We start from the raw sequence: 18,281 nt of genomic DNA, 5'->3' as shown, positions 1-18,281 counted from the left end.
AAAGTAACTTTGCCTGACTTTAGCTGTGTGGAAATACAATGCCATTTATATTACTGTTCCAGAAAGGGAAAAGGCTGATATATCACTGCAAAGTGGGTTCTTCTTCACCTGTATTTCCTTTAAAGTAATGGTCATAGTTAGGAGGGATTGATTTAAGCAATTAGTTGCATTAATAGGTAAAGGTTTCCCCTGACGTTAAGTCTAGTCATGTCTGACTCTGGGGGTTGGCGCTCATCTCCATTTCTAAGCCAAAGAGCCAGCGTTGTCCGTAGACACCTCCAAGGTCATGTGGCCGGCATGACTGCATGGAGCGCCGTTACCTTCCCGCCGGAGCGGTACCTATTGATTTACTCACATTGGCATGTTTTCGATCTGCTAGGTTGGCAGAAGCTGGAACAACAGCAGGCACTCACTCAGCTCCCGGGATTCGAACCTGGGACCTTTCGGTCTGCAAGTTCAGCAGCTCAGTGCTTTAACACACTTCGCCACCGGGGCTCCAGTTGCATTAATATTGGGATCTTGTTTATTATTTATTTACTATATTTATACTCACTCTTTTCACGCTGAAGGGAACTCAGAGTGGCTTGCAATTATTATATTGATCGTACATAATTTGGATACATGCAAGCTATGGTTGCCAGGAGTCCATTATTATAAGGGATGTCCCTCATTAGAGGAACAGAAAATCTGTTTCCTATGGAGCTTGCAAGCATCACCTATTAAAAGCGATTTCTTTTCTGCCATTTGAGGTTTGAAAAGCTTTTCATTTTACACATGATGCACACATTTCTATCTCTAGATACATCCTATATTTGGGGGTTTGGCCCCTCATATAGAATTGTGTATATCATGTGATTTATGAATGGAGACAATAGGTTAATTCTACAGAAAAAAAAATACATAGCTCTGAAATCAATGCTTTCATTTTGTGTTTAGCCAGTAAACAAGCTCATTCATTAATAGCTACGTCCATATTGTCAATCCTACATATCATGGATTTTGGCTGTTTCTTATTCCATATTTTGAAAATTCAGCAGTATTAGGAGACTCTGCAGGGCGGGGCAGAGAAAAGTTTAGCTGGGGGCATTTCCCTTTTGACAAATTTAGAAACAATTCAAACACTGCCCTCAAGCGGCTAAATTCTGAACTCCAAAATGACAATCCTAAACATGCATTTAAGTAACAAGTCAAAGCAAAATACCAGCTGTTAGGAATTGTGGGAGCTAAAGTCCAAAACACCCAGAGGGCCGAAGTTTGCCCATGTCTGGTCTAAAATGTTAACTTTTTCAAGCTCTGGCCCATTGTTTCTGGAATGATGCATGTTTCAGTTCCATGTTGAGACATATATGCAAGTATGGGATTAGTGTGTTTTAGGAATAGTTTTGAAGTACCTCTAGTTTATACTTATTTCCAAATTTTATTTAAGAGATCATGGAGATCTCATAATGTATGTAATTATGAATATAAAAATAAAAATAATTAAATCTGTGCTGCATGAAGCATAAAAAATAAGAGTTAAAATTCAGAGTAAAAAACGACACAGACCCTCCAAATCCCACTCACAGCATCTCCAGCAGCCTGCCCTTCAACATTCCCTAAATGCCTAATGGCAGAGATGTATTTTCACCTGTCTGCAAAAACAAATCAGGGATCAGGCCATCCTGCTGTGGCATATATTACTTCCATAGGTCAGATGTTTACCTCCTCTTCCCTAACTTCCCACTAACAAGTTTATTTTGCTAACAACATATCTATTGCAAGAGAGGAGCGCCCCCCCCCCCCCCCGTGGCACAATGAGTTAAACCCTTGTGATGGCAGGACTGCTGATTGGCAGGTCAGCAGTTTGAATCTGGGGAGAGCGGGTGAGCTACCGCTGTCAGCTCCAGCTCCCCATGCGTGGTCCTGAGAGGAGCCTCCCACAAGGATGGTAAAATATCAAACCTCCAGCATCCCCTGGGCAACATCCTTGCAGACGGCCAATTCTTTCACACCAGAAGCGAATTGCAGTTTCTCAAATTGCTCCTGACACGGAAAAAAAATTGCAAGAGAGGTACAATGTCCGTCACCATAATTTTTTTAAAGATAGGGAAGCCGCTGTCGAAATAGAATTAAATAATTACTAGGATGTTTTTTACAATGCTCACTGTATGGGCATAGTAAAGGTAAAGGTTTCCCCTGACATGAAGTCTAGTCGTGTCCGACTCTGGGGGTAGGTGCTCATCTCCATTTCTAAGCCAAAGACCCAGCATTGTCCGTAGACACCTCCAAGGTCATGTGACCGCTACCTTCCCGCCAGAGCGGTAGTTATTGATCTACTCACATTTACATGTTTTCGAACTGCTAGGTTGTCAGGAGCTGAAGCTGACAGCGGGAGCTCACTCCGCTTCCGAGATTTGAACTGCCGACCTTTCAGTCGGCAAGTTCAGTAGCTCAACAGTTTAACCCACTGTGCCACCGGGAGCTCCTATGGGCATACTAGAGTCAATAACAAAGAAGCACCTTCTCACACTCTTTTTATTCCTTTCCTTCTTGTCTTCTGTCTGTTTCTTTTTAGCAGCATTAGAAGAATAGGGAAGCTTAGTTGCAACAGCGTCCCTACAGTAAACAGTGCAATAAAAGCTTGAACTGTGCAGGAGAAGGGTTCTGCTCTAGTTCATCCTCCTATAGTTGTGTGCCCCACCTGGAAGAGGCAAAGCAAACAGTAGCTGTTGCCAGAATCCACCACAGAACATGTATGAACAGCAAAAGAGAAGGTTGGGATATAAGCCTGCCTTTACCTGCTCCTCTCACCATGCAAACAAACAAAAAAATACATAGATCTATAAGTTTGACTATCAAGTAGAGTTTGGTAAAAAAAAAATTTTAAAAGCCCCACTTTATGGCTTTTTTGGATAATGCCTTTGGATAAAGCCTTCAAATGGTCTTTTAAAAGTTCAAAACTTTTTTAAAAATCAAACTTAATGTAAGACTTATCTGATCTGGTTGTTTCATTACATAGCATTGATTTTGAACAAAAAAGGCTATCTGAAATAAGGTAAACTGATCTTTTGGAAGTGATGTAGAAAACTAACCTATGTTTTTCGTGTTATGTCTGCTTCTGGCACCAAATTGTCTGTTAAAGAAGCAATGCATCTACTTTTTAAACTGAGCTGTGCTGCTTATTTATTCAGAGCCTTTCTATCCTGCCCTTCAGCAAAAAAAAAAAAAAAAAAAAGGGCTCAAAGAGTGGCTTACAAGTCATTAATTTGACAGTTCCCTGCCCTCAGGTACTTGTACTTGTATCTTAAAATAAAAAAGCATGCTAAGCACAAGGGAGTCAAGCTCTTCGCTTCGAAAGCAAGTCTTACAATGAAAAACTCAGGTTTTGTTCAAGAATAAGTGATACAAATTGAGACCTTTTGTATCCAATTAAATCTTTTAGCAGCAAAAACTTGATTTTGCACAATTTATAGAGTTGTACACCAAGAAGGAATACGATCAATACAGAGGAACTAATTTTGTTAACTGCAACTCCCAACAGAAGTTTCAAGCGAGTATAGAAGCTTGGTTAATAATCCACTGGGAATCTACAATGGACTGGCTCATAAATAGATGAGCCATAGATAAAGCAGAGGAATGTTGACTATGGGACCAGTGCTAAATGTTTTATGCTTTCTGTTTTATGTTACGATGTTTTTCATATAGTATTTTAATAGTTTAATTGGGATTTATATGTTCATTGGTTTTTTTAGTGAATTTTATGTATTGCTTTTGTACATTGCATTTTTGTACACTGCTGTGAGTCCCCCTTGGGGGGGGGGGGAGTGGGATAGAAATGCAGCAAATAAATAAACAAGACAAACTAGTTTTCAGAAAGAGAGAGAAAAAGTGCCAAGGAAAATGGCTGAATCAATTTAGAATCAAACATATATAAATACTCAAACTGGCTATGCAGGTGCGGAGTGAAAGAAGATGGGAGGAGATATAGAGAAAACAAGGGGTATCTACACTGAATAATTCATGAAGTTTCACACCACTTGAACTGCCAGAATTGAATGTTATAGAATCACGAGAGCTATAGGTTTTTTTTTTTTTAGCCCCTAGGATGCTTTGTACATTCCAGCCCAGGAACTGTTGTGTTCTTCATTCTCTATACTAAAATTAATGTTGATTCAATCTAAAACAAAAATATTAGCAATCTATTGTTGCTATGTTGAATTGCTGGGCTACTCTGGTACAGTGAACAGAATTGCTGGCTGCTTGCTTACATTGGAGAAAAATTGCATACACAGATGAAAGCTCACAAAAATACCGATATCTCTCTTTCTGTTATACATTTGGGTCGATTTAGTTTCAGAGGCAGACTCACCCAAGGCCACTGAGTTTATCATCAGAAACAGAGCTTGCTTAGATGTTTACACTGAAAGGCCATCCTGATTTTTCCCTCCCTCTTCTTGCTACTAAGTTTTTCAATTGCTTTAATGTCTTGTGGCTTTCTTAAAGTGATTTCCTTTTAAGAGACTTGGAGAAGAGGAGAACAGGTCTCATGATCAGCAGTTCAACCACAGCATTTATGCAAGACTCATAGGTGATCTTTAAAAAAAATCCAAGCTTAAAAATATATTATTCAGGCTTCTGAGCAAATGTTAATAAGATAGCATTGCAGCTGCTTTTTAAAAAGCAATGATATTTGCTTTCTTGTTGCCAAAACACAACTAGTTATCTGCTTGAGTGCCAAGGACATCCCTTATGATAAGAGACACCTGTCAGCACTACTTAGAGCTCTAGGTCTGCACAGAGAAGCACAAACATCCAACAGCTATTCTCTTTTCCTCATAAAAGAGCGATCTGTATAATGATTTCTGAGAAAGGGTGAAGATAAAGCAATTTGTTTTCTTCCCAAAATATGTCTATATAGATTCCTTTCCTGGACGCTCGCAGAAGTGCAGAATGGGACACCTGTATGAAATTAGAATCAGCAGAAAACAGTTCTCATGCCACCGGTTTTGCACCCCAGGGAGAGTGGTGGCTCTGATGAAATTAGGGCAGTTCATCTGTTCTGGGTTTCAGACTGTCCTTTAAATGAATTCTCCAAAGGGATTGACTCCGCCTACCAAGAGGTTTCAGCACCTTGGAGAGCACCTTTAAAATGCCAGCTGAAATCTAAAGCACTATCCTATTGACAGCCTACTCCACCCAAATGGAGCCACCCAATCCCTTGTTGTTTAATCCCTTTGTAATTACAAGCAAGTATGACTTTGTATCTTTGCATTTGCTTCAGTATTCTCTCCACTGCAGCAGGATTATTTGCTAAACAAATAGATGTAGAATATTAGTGTCAGTTCTAGGTTCCGGAGCTCATTTTAGAACTAGAGCTCCAAAATTCCTAGTCTCACATTTGGATGACCATTCCACACCCACCGTGTTGAGAGTTACCACCCAAAATAGCTCTGTTTAGGAGGTCCTTGCCCAAAATATTTGAATTTGTCTGTTTTTGCCATCTGCCACCCATTTCTTCCTCTATTTTTCTTCTGGGTCCAAATAACACACCTGCTTAGTGTGTGTGTGTGTGTGAATGTGCAACAGGTGTGCTGCTTTAAAGACTTAGCCCTAGCACTATTTTTTTAATTATATTTTAAATGTTTTAAGTATGGTGTTTCTTAAAATGTTTTAGGAAATAGCTATTTAATTTCTTTTTAACTTTTTATAATTTAATGTTTTAACTCTATTCAAAATAGAAATACAGTTGAAGAGGAACACAGTTGTATCTTTGAGAGAAAGGCTTGGTATAAATTCAACAAATGATGGGAAAAGATGAGGGGAAGAATTCTGTTCCCTTGCTCCTCTAAGATGGACAAGTAGGCAGCAACAGCAAGGAGATATTCAACAGGAAAGTGAGGAACTACAACAACTATCTCCAAACTCACAGCTAAGGTTGGGGTCATACCAGTAACCAATAATGCTGACTTCTGTTATTAACCCTGTGGAATTCTTCCTCCTGTTCAGAGAAGTTACTTTTTTGCACCACAACTCACTTAAATCTGCAGGCAACAAGGCATCTGGAATGGTATGGTCCAAAAAGACAGCATTCCTAAACTTTGTCTCCAATTCCAAAGAATAACACTTTAAGTGCCACTCTGCCATAAGTGCCACTTTCTGGCCACAGGGGAAATGCTAATAAAGAGATAGCAACCTTTACGACAGTACTACTCCAAGTTCTGGTCCCTGGTTTGGAACCAGTTCCTGAACTTTTGGCTGCCAGTTAAAGACAAGTTTGTAAGATAGATAGAAAAAAATTATAGCTAGGAGGCACAAATATGGTGCTATGGAAAAGAAATCATAATAGTTTGCCCTGCCCCCCCCCCCCGGGGCCCCAAACCAGGAACCATGAGAAGCATGGCTTTACTTTGTTCTTGTGGGTGAAGTGACAAGTAAAGCAAGCTCCAGAGCAGCGTGTTAGATGTTGTGTCTGTGCCTGCAATGAAAAGATCCGCAATAATAAAGAACAGATAATCTTCGTTAAAGCTGCTTTCACTGTTGGTCTTTTTTTCCTCATCCACATGAAGGAGGTACATATCGGTGAAGTCTCGGGGATTCTGGGCATCCAGGCTTTCCCTGTGCTGCATTATTATTTTCTTCAGGAAAGCTGTGACATCCAGCTCAATTTGCCTGAGTTCTCGGAAACATCCAAACGGGAGGTAGTACAGCCAAGGGCAGATGTTGACCAGGAGAATCTGGTTGTTCAAGGTAATCTCCAGACCACGCGAAATGAGCCTCAGCAAGGTCTTAAACCCTATATCATCATAGTCAAAGCGTCGGCCGAAGGCCATTGAGCAAATGATGTTGGATACCGCATTGCCGATAATAGGAAAGGGATTGAATGGCTCCTCTCCATGTTTCAGGATCTCTCCCTTCACATACTTGGATTCTTCAATGATTTTTGGCTCCAGGCTATGCTTTCCTAAACCAAAGTGACGCAGAGTTGAATGGGAGAACCTCCTCTGTTTCCTCCATATTGGGCCATACGGGGCGAAGACCACACCTGAATGAAAGAAAAGAAAAATGTTGACATCTCCAACAGAGAAGCTCGTAGTAACATTTTATCCATGGCAGAGATTCTTGTGTAGCCTCGCTCTCATCCTCACTCTTAGAGGTGACTTTTCACATAATTTTCCAGAACTGAGGGATTGAATTAATTTCAGAGAAGTCTTTGGAGGGCACAATCCCATGGAAAGTTGGATCAAAGGCAAATGTGTGGGGAGAAAAAAAATGTTGTGTGCTCTCGTCGTTTCTGACTCACTATGACCTTAAAGCAACACTATCCGAAGGAAATTTGGTCTCTTCCAGAATTCTATAGCCACAACACACTGGCTCTCAAACCTTATTTAGAGCATTACTTTTTGCTGGAAAACCCACATCACCATCCACAACACTGGTACAATGGAAGAAATTCTGAGATTTTCCCAGAAAAATTCCTTAAACCAAATCACATTATCTGTTCTTCTAGGCTACTGCTGTGCTAACTGGCAGTCTCTGACCATCATCATACAGCAGTGATAGGAACCTTTGGCCATACATGTCAGTGAAAAGGAGTGGAGTTAAAACTGGAGTCATGGAAAAACATGGAAAAAGCCAGAGAAATGGGGAAGAAAGTGCCGGGCTTCTCTTGTTTTTATATGCCTTATACTCTTTATATAGGGCCTAAATATCCTAAAGGAACCAAATCCTCGCCTAACTTGGAAGCTAAGCAGGGTCAGCCCTGGTTAGTATAGTTACTTGGATAGGAGATCACCAAGGAATGCCAGGCACTGTAGGCCATAATTCAGGGGAAAGAACTGACAAAACCACCTTGCTTAAGAAAAACCTATGAAATTCATGGGGTTTCCATAAGTCGACAGGTGACTTGAAGGCACACACTTTGTATACTGCCTTTTATTTCATCATCTGAAAAACAAAACATACCCTAAATCCAACAGTTCAAACATTTCACAAAAGCAAGCAGACCTGACATGATAATACTGATTGATCAGCACGTAAAAGCAAAGTTCAAGGAACTCTACTGAAATTATGCTATATAACACAAATGGGGCAAAGAGCAAGTGTTGATAAACTATGATGGTCCCTTCAAATAAAGAGTCAGTTTGATTGAGCCAATAGGATCCTGGTGATTGCCTTAGGAACATCTTGCCTGTTCTTGACAGAAAAGTGGGAGAAATGAGTAAATATTATAATTATGCTTAGAAACAGATCAGTTGCTAATGAAGATCTTTAAGCAATAATATGTATTTCCAGCACCTGGGCCTAATTCACCTACTAGCAAAGTAGGTACTGTTCCATTATCCGGGTAGAGGACAAACGGGGGCACTACAGAGACAAGGATAGTCCAGGTTTGTTGTATGTTTTCTGGGCTGTATGGCCATGTTCCAGAAGTATTCTTTCCTGATGTTTCACCCACATCTATGGCAGACATCCTCAGAGGTTGTGAGGTTGTGGGTGAAATATCAGGAAAGAATACTTCTGGAACATGGCCATACAGCCCAGAAAACATACAACACAAGGATAGTCCATTTTACAGAGGGAGTAGGGTTTGAACACATCTCGTGCAAACAACCCTCGCTTATGAAAAGGGAAGTGAGGAGGGGGAATAACCAGAGAAAATTGGGAAAATAGTTTTCCTCCTTCAATTCCCCCGCCCCCAATCCTTCTCTGCCTAGGCCCGCTTTTGGAGTCCGCCTTGATAATGGAACAGTACCACAATGTGTTTTAAATTACTTTCATATTCTGTGCAGCCTTCAAATGCACCACTTTGAACAATGTTGTTGTAGTCTAACCCTGAGGTTACCTGAGCCAGACACACAGACAATTTCTGCCCAGGACAGATGGCACCTGGTGAGTAGACACAACACTCAGTGCCTACTCTGTAAAACTAAATCTCTTCTGGGACTGCCTGACTTAGAGGTCCAATTTATTACATATTATCATCAGGGAAGAAGTTGGAATGAGATACATAAATGGGAGAAATGACTATGAAATGGAGTTAACTTTAGATATAATAAATACAGGTTAATGGCTTACCACAAAAAGGTTAACGGGTGCAGTTTGCAAACCAGTGACTATATATCTGTTTGCCAACAAGAAATGTGTGCGAAATGAACATATCCAAAGTATCACCTGTGTAAAAGTCCTAATCATAATGCTCTGAAGTTAAGCCAAGAACATCATTATCTAACAAAACAATTAATTCCCATTTGATTTTCAGATTTTTTGGTATACTTTGTAACATGTGCTGCTGCAATAACATTCATTCTATGAAAGTATGTTGCATTTATTTCACACCATTATTGTTGCTGCTGTGGTTTTCCTGGAAACATTTGTTCAGAGGGGTGTTGAGTTTACCTTTCTCTTCTTTTGAGGGTAAGAAAGTGTGACTTACCCAAGATCAAACCAGCCTACCCTTAAATGCTGGGAAACTGGTGATAAAAGGCTTGGATCCCATTTTAAAAGCATATTCTCACAGCATGCCAACTCCTTCAAACTTCTTGTTTCAATTACAAATCCCTGGAAGCTACTCTGCTGTGTAACAAGCAGTAGAGTCTCATGAAAAATCCAAACAGCTCTTCTTTGGAACGTCAAGAAGCCACTATGATCAATACTTAATCAATCAATCAATTAAGAATATTTATACTCCGCTCTTCAGTTACAAAAGCGCCCAGAGCGGCTTACAAATTGTTAATTAACAATCAATAAGTGAATAATGCTCTGCTAGCGAATTGGACTGTTAGGAATTGTGGAATTTGAAGTCCAAAACACTTGGAGGGCCGAAGTTTGCCCATGCCTATGCTACAATGTCAACCTTGAATGCTTGAAATGCATAGAGTGAGATATTTACAGTAAGTCTGTCAAAACGACAATTACAGAGCTACACTCCTGATGCTGCCCTAGGCAGCATGCTTTAAAAGCTCTAGATATCATGTGGTGCTATAATTCTTGTGAACCTATGTCAGTTCTTTCATCAAGAGTGAGGATTCCCAATTTCTTGACAGCTATTTAAACTTCCAAGGATACCACTGAAAGAAGTATGGCATCACACAACTAGGTAAACGTTAAAAACAGGAATCTAGACAAGGCTGCGTTAAACATGCAAATGTACTAATCCATAAACTCTATTCAAAATTATTTCAAAACAAACATATCTCCAGTCAACATCATGTTATATGTCAGTAATCAGCACTCAACATGCTGTTTCCTTTTACAGTAGTTGTACCATAGCCTAAGGGCTACACATAATTTATGTACAAAATCAGATACACCGACCTCTAGCTTTCTTCATACAGGTGTGGTTGGCAAAGGCAAAGTTAGACATTGCCACACGTGCCTGTTTTTAATGAAAGATGCAGCCAGGAGCATTGTAATATAGCTCCATCCTTAATGCAATATAATCCCTGGGTTCCCTATTGCTGGGTGTTCTAATAATTATGAGTATTGTATTTCTCAGAAAGATAATATATCAACAACCACTTCTATTGTCCCTAACTGATTTTTTGCTGATAATTCTTGGCACTAGCTGTAACATTTTAATCAAACATTGAACACACTCTTTTTTAAAACTTTGCAATATATCTGAACACAGAAAACCTATTTTTTTTCCTTTCTTTCCCTTAAAAAAATCAGAAATACCACCTAAGACAAGATTTATGAAATACTTTTCCTTCTGCAGGTTGAGTTTCTCTTATCCTAAATCTTGGGATCAGAAAGGTTTCAGGTTTATTAATTATTATTGTGCCGTCGCGCCTGGGGCTGTACTCTTAGGAAAAGAGGCATGGACGTGACATCTTTCCCCAGGGGATTGCTTCTTGCCCTCCTTTAGGGAAACTGGAACTCCCAAGGACCAAAACACTGTAGTTAACTCAAAAACTGGGTTTATTCTTCACAAAGGGGGTAAAAGAAAATATACATTACAGTCTTTGATTGTTTAAGTCCATGAAGCTTGTCCAGATCCCTCTTTCTCTGGCTGTGAATGCCGGAGCAAACTCAGCCTCAGTCCAATGACCTATATCTGAAGACAAGAGTCTTCCTCTGTTGCCAAAGGACTGATGTGAAGGCGCTTGAGACTCCTCAACGTTGTTCAGGTTGGCCCTGAACATGAAGTGTGAGTCCCAAGGGTAAGAACCTCAGAATTGGTGCTGAGAGGTAACTTTTGAAGGGCTTTTTGAGCCAAGCCTCTCTTTCACGTCCATCCGATAAGAGAACTTGCTGATGGAATGAAAAGGAGGAAACACAGTCCTACTCCAGGAAGAGGTGGAGCCAAACAGTTTTGCTGAGTGAGCAATATAACAGGTACAAACAACATTGATTGACAGATATAAATAACCAATCCAACTACATTTACAGGGTAAGGGCAAAATCAGGCATGATACAACAATTCAAATCTTGAAACTTATAGTTCCAACATATAGATGGCGCCACTCGCGCCGTCACACTCCCGGCCTAGATTTCCGGACTTTCGGAAATCTAAACAAAATGGAGTTAAATACCTTTAACTCTAATAACTTTAAGACTGTACGTCTTGTGAAAATAACTCAACCATGTCACTAATAGGCCTGTCAAATAAAAAAAACCTTTTCGTTAGAGATGACCTTAACCTGGGCCTTGCGCACTCTATTGTCAGAGCTAGGATATAATTTTGACACAATACCCTTAGCCCATTGGTATCTAGGAGCATCTTTGATTAAGTAACACCAAATCCCCAACCTTTACGTTGGCACCTAACAATCCAAAACCCATAGTTTCTTAGGGCAGACTGAGTAATTGACCTTCCTTGGTGTTTGACTTTTGTGTGGAAATGCTGTGTCAACAGCAGAGCTATGTGGCTATGGTGTGGCAAAATAAAAGGATTTTCAACACAGGATCTAATCTTTGCTCTCTTTAGTCTACCTCCAACCCTAAGGAGACCCTCATTGTCCAGGAAGGGGTTCAAGTCCTTTAAACAACTATTTTTGGGCAAGGATGCTTTTCTTTCTAAACAAGCTATTTCTTCTAAAAAACACTGTCTTTGAGTGGATCTCAGGATGACTGTTGAGGCTTTTGAAAGATCTTGGGGCTGAATTGCACCACTGTTTTTTGTAGTGATGTAATGTATGAGCCTGGCAATGGCTGCCTGAAGTCTAGTCCATTTTGAAAATCTTTCAAACTTGGCTGGATTTAAACCTTGCCTTGATAAGTCTTGGCCATCGATGGTAGATTTGCAGGACTGAATTTCTGGCAACTCAGTGTCTTTGAGCACGGAAATGCTTTCTGGAAAGGAAGGATTTTGAAGACATTTGGGTCCAGTGATCCAGGATGACTTGGACAACTTTGCGGCTGATGTTCCTCGGGATGTCACATCTGCCGGATTTTCTGAAGTGGATATGTAATGCCACTGCTCTTCTCCCTCCGCACACACGCTGGCTGGTTCAGCGTAGTTGCTTCTGAAGAGGTCTTCCACAAACTGGGTGATCTGGGTCTTTACCTTCGGATCTTTTAGCATCCTTCTTCTTAAGGACAGGAGACGATGAAGGGCAACATCTCTGTTGTTGGGTAGAGATGGTCTTTCCGGCTTGAAAGGTAAAGGTGCTATCCAATTACCTTCAGAGACTTGAATGACTTGGTTGTTCATCATCTCAAGAAACTTCTGATCATTTTTAGAGAAGGCTGTTTGCTCATCTCTCTCTGTGACTTCGATGATGGGAGAGTAATCTGGCATTACTCCCTGGCAGCAAACTGAGATGTGGCTGGCACATCCTTGCATTAGTGAAGGCCTTTTAGTGACAGGCTGGAACATCTTGTTCAGGCAGACTGGGCCTAACACCGTCCATCCTAAAGGCAACTGCTGGGCCATGGGTGATCCCTTAGGACCTTCAATCTGGTTGCTAACACGGAACAGTGTGGGACAATCTGCACCGATAAGCATGACGATGTCTGTTTCCAAGTCCAAAGCTGGTATTAGATCTTGAATACCTTTGAGATGAGGATGGGCTTGTACCACCTCCTTCGTGGCTATCTGTTCTTTGTTCCTGGGAATCAGGCTGCATTCTATAAGGTCAGGAAGATCGTACCTGACCTTTTGTCCAACAGGTGAGATTTTGAACTTTGTTGCAACTCTGCCATTCATCTTATTCTTTCCGGAACAAGTGGATATGGTGTAATCTATTGTCTCGGTATGAAGGTTGAACATGTCGAAGAACTCTGGGGTTGCAAGAGATGCGTCACTTTGGGCATCCAAGGCGACGTAGACCCTTTTCTTATTCCACGGCTGCTTGTCTGGATACACCTCTGCCAGGCAGATTGGGTGGCAAATCCTGGGCTTGTGGCTATTTTGACAAAGCTTGGTGCAGGCAACCGCAGGAGCCTTGAGGGCTACCTGAGGTTCTGTAGGCTTTTGGTCTTCTTTGGTTTCTTCTTTGGTAGGAGAATTTGACTTTGCTTTGAATTGAGGGGAATCGAAGTTGTGCATTGCAGAGCAATGCTTGATGCTGTTGCAGTGTTGGCATTTAACCTTTTCTTTGCAGTCTTTGGAGAAGTGAATAGTGGCGCCGCAGCATCTAAAGCACACCTTGGCCTTTTGAATTATTTGGAGTCGTTCTTTGTAAGGCTTATTTGCGAACTCTCTGCATTCAGCTAGGCTGTGTGGCCTTTGATGAATGGGACAGGATATGCTGTTGTTGCTGACTGGTTGAGCAGAAGTTGCAGGAGTTGCGTCTGTCATCTTGACACTCAGGTTCCTTCTAAGATCTTTGCCCTGGGCTTTGTCTTCTTTGGAGGTCTTTTCAGGCTTTAGGTCTTGGTACAAAGCGAGAAGACCTGTTTGAGGGTCATTCCTCTCACGGGCTGCTCTAGTGACGAAATCCACCAAAAAGGTGAAGGGCGGGTATACATTTGCATTCTCCTCTTTGTACTTGAACACCTGTTTCCCCCAAGCTTCTCGAAGAGGAAAAGGAAGTTTGCAGAGGATGGCACTCTGAGACGTGTGCTGGTCCAGACATGCTAAACCTGGCAGCTCTGGATTTCCTTTGGCTGAAGCTAGCTCTAGTAAAAGATCACTAAAGTCCCAAAGCTGTTTGCAATCTTTCATCTTCAGTGATGGGAACCTGTTGAGTCGATCCATGAGGGATGCTTCTATCTCAGTGCTCGCACCGAAGCGCTGGTCCAAGCGAGACCACGCTGTGGACAAAGCTCTTTGGGGGTCTGCTACATGAGCAGCATAAAGTCTTTTTACTTGCTCGGCTGAGCTGGGTCCAAGCCACGCCATAAGAAGGGACAGTTCTTCATCCGCTTCTAGCTTGAAATCTCGAATGGCCCTCATGAAGGTGATTTTCCACAGAAGGTAGTCATCCGGTCGGTCAGTGAATTTCTGGACGCCTTTGTCTCTGATGTCTCTTCTTGGATTTCGCAAGAGGGAACCCAATTGAGACTCCAGTGTGTAAGGGTACATCTGAGTAGTGTGATGTGGCGTGACAAACTCAATGTTCTTCGGTTGAACACATCTTGTCGCGATGGTAGGCGATGCTGGGTTCAGCAGATTGCTGGCAGGCAGCACCTCTGAAGCCTTCATCTTCAGCGATGGGAGAACTGACTTGGTATGCAGGGATGAATGTGGTGGTTCACTCCCGGCCATGCCTTGCCAATGTGAATGGACATCTGGATGTTGTTGAAAGACGTCATCCTTTTGTTCCCAAGTAGACAAGTGGTATCTCTGAGGCCTAAGTACAGGAATGGACTCTGACAGAGATGGCACTCTCCCGGCCGTGCTTTGCTGTACTTCTGAGGAATGGGCTGGCCTTGAAGTTGCGAACACTGGAACAGGTGAGCGATCTTCAAGGTGGCAAAAGGAGATATGACTCTGCACTACAGGTGATTCCAGTTGCAGATGTGCTGAAACCTTTGCTGTAGGCTCTTGTGTTGGCAGGAAACTAAGGTTTTCTTGTGTTAGTTCCTGTGATAGGGCTTTGGCTAGAATGTTAGCTCTGACTATCTTTTGTGCTGTGTCTCTTTTTACTTGAAGCAGATCTAGATCCCGTTGCAGTTCCTCTTGCTTGGCTTCAGCCACTGCAAGCTCTATTTCTCTCTGGGCCCTGGCCTGTGCTAGGTCAGCTTCTTGTTGGGCCCTAGCCTGCGCTAGATCAGCTTCTTGCTGGGCCCTAGCCTGAGCTAGAAGCAGTTTCTGCTTGGCTTTAGCCTGTTGAAGGAGGAGTTCCTCTTCATTGAAGGCAAAGTCTTGCCTAGCCATTTCTGCAGACGCCTCTGCTTCTAAAACCTCTTTTCTAATTTTCAAACGGACAGCCTCTCTGTTGTAGTGGGCTGCTTTGGAAGAAGTACTGATGAATGAGTGTGTGGATTGGGAGGAACTGCTATGCCTAGATGAATGCTTGGATTTAAGGCTAGCATCATTAGATGGAATCTTGAGCAGACTGGATCTAAGGCTTACACATGGGGAGCCTTGAACCCTTTCTTCTGCACCTTTGAATAAGGAACTGGGCTCTGGTTCAAATAGAACTGCGCTGTAGCGCCTCCTCTCTTCTTGTAGGCTGAAAGAAATTTCCTTAGCCCTATCTAAAGACTCTGGAGTGTTAATTTTGTTCAGTACATAGATTATTTCTTCTGCAATAGCACTCCCATTATTGAAGGCCTTTACAAATTCTTGCCTGAGAATTTCCTTTTCCTTTGGGCAAAGGGATGCCCTTATTGCATCAGCTATGGTCGGCAGGTTTTGCCAAGCTCTGTTAAACCTCTGCCTAAGCTTGCCTTCCTTCTGCAAAAGGCAGAGCATTGTTTTCTCTGTGGGGTGCCTTTCTCTGACTGGGCGGGGAGATTTGACCCTTGTTTGCAAAATCTCATTGCTATGACTTGACATTCTGTGAAATTCAAAAGGAAACTTATCCCAAGTTTCAAACAGTACAAAATGCAATACTATATAACTATACAATTAAAGGCACACAAAAGGGCAATGCAATATTTTAAACAAGACAATTAAAACAGCTGCTTAACTGGGAAGTTAAGCCTGGGCTTTCATAAACTTGCAGCAGGCTTTGAAGAAATGGCAGGAACTGCAGAAGGTTGGAATTTATTGCTTTGCAAACTGGTTTCTGGAAGAGGCTTGGTTGCTGTAAAGGCTGGCTTCTGGAGAAATGTATCTACTTTGCAGAAACCTGGATTTTGCTGCAGTTGCAAGAGCTGGATGTAGCGATTTGCTGGCTTGAGAAACAGAAAAGGCGGGAAACTTAGCAAATGTATCAATTTTGCAAAGGCTAGGCTTCTAGCAAATGTATCCACTTTGCAGAAGGCTTCAACTTGCTGCAGCTACAAGAGCTGAATGTAGCAATTTGCTGGTGGCTTGAGATGCAAAAAGAGCGGGAAAGCTTGCAAATGTCTCAATTTTGTGAAGGCTGGGCTTCCCTCTGGAGGCAAAGGCAGGCTTCTTTTGACTTCTTTATCTTTAGGAGACTATGGGCTTGGCAAATTTAAGGCCCTTTCACTCCTTCTTTTCCCTTCTTAGCACTTCTGGAAGGCTTCTTTCAGCAGTTCTGGAAAAGAAGGCTCCTCTCTCAGTACTTCTGGAAAAGAAGGCTTCTCTCAGCACTGTGCCGTCGCGCCTGGGGCTGTACTCTTAGGAAAAGAGGCATGGACGTGACATCTTTCCCCAGGGGATTGCTTCTTGCCCTCCTTTAGGGAAACTGGAACTCCCAAGGACCAAAACACTGTAGTTAACTCAAAAACTGGGTTTATTCTTCACAAAGGGGGTAAAAGAAAATATACATTACAGTCTTTGATTGTTTAAGTCCATGAAGCTTGTCCAGATCCCTCTTTCTCTGGCTGTGAATGCCGGAGCAAACTCAGCCTCAGTCCAATGACCTATATCTGAAGACAAGAGTCTTCCTCTGTTGCCAAAGGACTGATGTGAAGGCGCTTGAGACTCCTCAACGTTGTTCAGGTTGGCCCTGAACATGAAGTGTGAGTCCCAAGGGTAAGAACCTCAGAATTGGTGCTGAGAGGTAACTTTTGAAGGGCTTTTTGAGCCAAGCCTCTCTTTCACGTCCATCCGATAAGAGAACTTGCTGATGGAATGAAAAGGAGGAAACACAGTCCTACTCCAGGAAGAGGTGGAGCCAAACAGTTTTGCTGAGTGAGCAATATAACAGGTACAAACAACATTGATTGACAGATATAAATAACCAATCCAACTACATTTACAGGGTAAGGGCAAAATCAGGCATGATACAACAATTCAAATCTTGAAACTTATAGTTCCAACATATAGATGGCGCCACTCGCGCCGTCACAATTATTTTGGAATATCTGTTTTTGTATTTATGCACACACTGAGGTATTTTGGAGAGGGGATGCAATTCTAAACACAAAATTCATTAATGTTTCATACACACCTTATACAGGTAGCCTGTACTCAAATGATTGAATTTTCAACAATCATACATATAGCCTGAATGCTAACTTTATACACAATATTTTCAATAATTTTGTGCATGAAACCAAGTTCAAATACATTGAGCTATCAGATAGCAAAGGTGTCACAATATGACCACACGGGTGGCTAAGACTGCAACACCTTTGCTATCTGATAACTCAGTGTATCCAAACTTGGTTTTGGAGTATTTGGTACTTCTGGATAAGGGATGCTTAATGATTTAAGATTTCCCTCCATCTCCACAGAGATCTGACGAACTTGTCTATTTTCAATATCTGGATAAGGGATCAATCTGTATAACTGATGAACCAAAAGAAATCACTGTCCATCATGAATCATAGAATCATAGAATAGTAGAGTTGGAAGAGACCACATGGGCCATCTAGTCCAACCCCCTGCTAAGAAGCAGGAAATCGCATTCAAAGCACCCCCGACAGATGGCCATCCAGCCTCTGCTTAAAAGCCTCCAAGGAAGGAGCCTCCACCACAGCCCCGGGGAGAGAGTTCCACTGTCGAACAGCTCTCACAGTGAGGAAGTTCTTCCTGATGTTCAGGTGGAATCTCCTTTCCTGTATTTTGAAGCCATTGTTCCGTGTCCTAGTCTGCAGGGCAGCAGAAAACAAGCTTGCTCCCTCTTCCCTATGACTTCCCTTCACATATTTGTACATGGCTATCATGTCTCCTCTCAGCCTTCTCTTCTGCAGGCTAAACATGCCCAGCTCTTTAAGCCACTCCTCATAGGGCTTGTTCTCCAGACCCTTAATCATTTTAGTTGCCCTCCTCTGGACGCTTTCCAGCTTGTCAACATCTCCCTTCAACTGTGGTGCCCAAAATTGGACACAGT

At 42.0% G+C, this 18,281-nt stretch overlaps 1 protein-coding gene across 1 annotated transcript in view; it reads right to left on the bottom strand.

Annotated features, from left to right (window-relative positions):
* Positions 1-18,281, bottom strand: part of LOC100557193 (cytochrome P450 2U1) — a 31,232-nt gene that overhangs the window by 8,518 nt on the left and 4,433 nt on the right. Inside the window, exon 2 of the mRNA XM_062982803.1 lies at positions 6,386-7,021. Within this exon, the coding sequence (XP_062838873.1) occupies positions 6,386-7,021 (636 nt within the window). The remainder of the gene's footprint in view (positions 1-6,385; positions 7,022-18,281) is intronic.

Source organism: Anolis carolinensis, chromosome 5 (genome assembly GCF_035594765.1).
Source record: "Anolis carolinensis isolate JA03-04 chromosome 5, rAnoCar3.1.pri, whole genome shotgun sequence".
In the NCBI taxonomy this organism is placed as follows: domain Eukaryota; kingdom Metazoa; phylum Chordata; class Lepidosauria; order Squamata; family Dactyloidae; genus Anolis; species Anolis carolinensis.
Note: the sequence above shows the minus strand (reverse complement) of the source record. Positions and strands in the feature narration are given on the sequence as shown.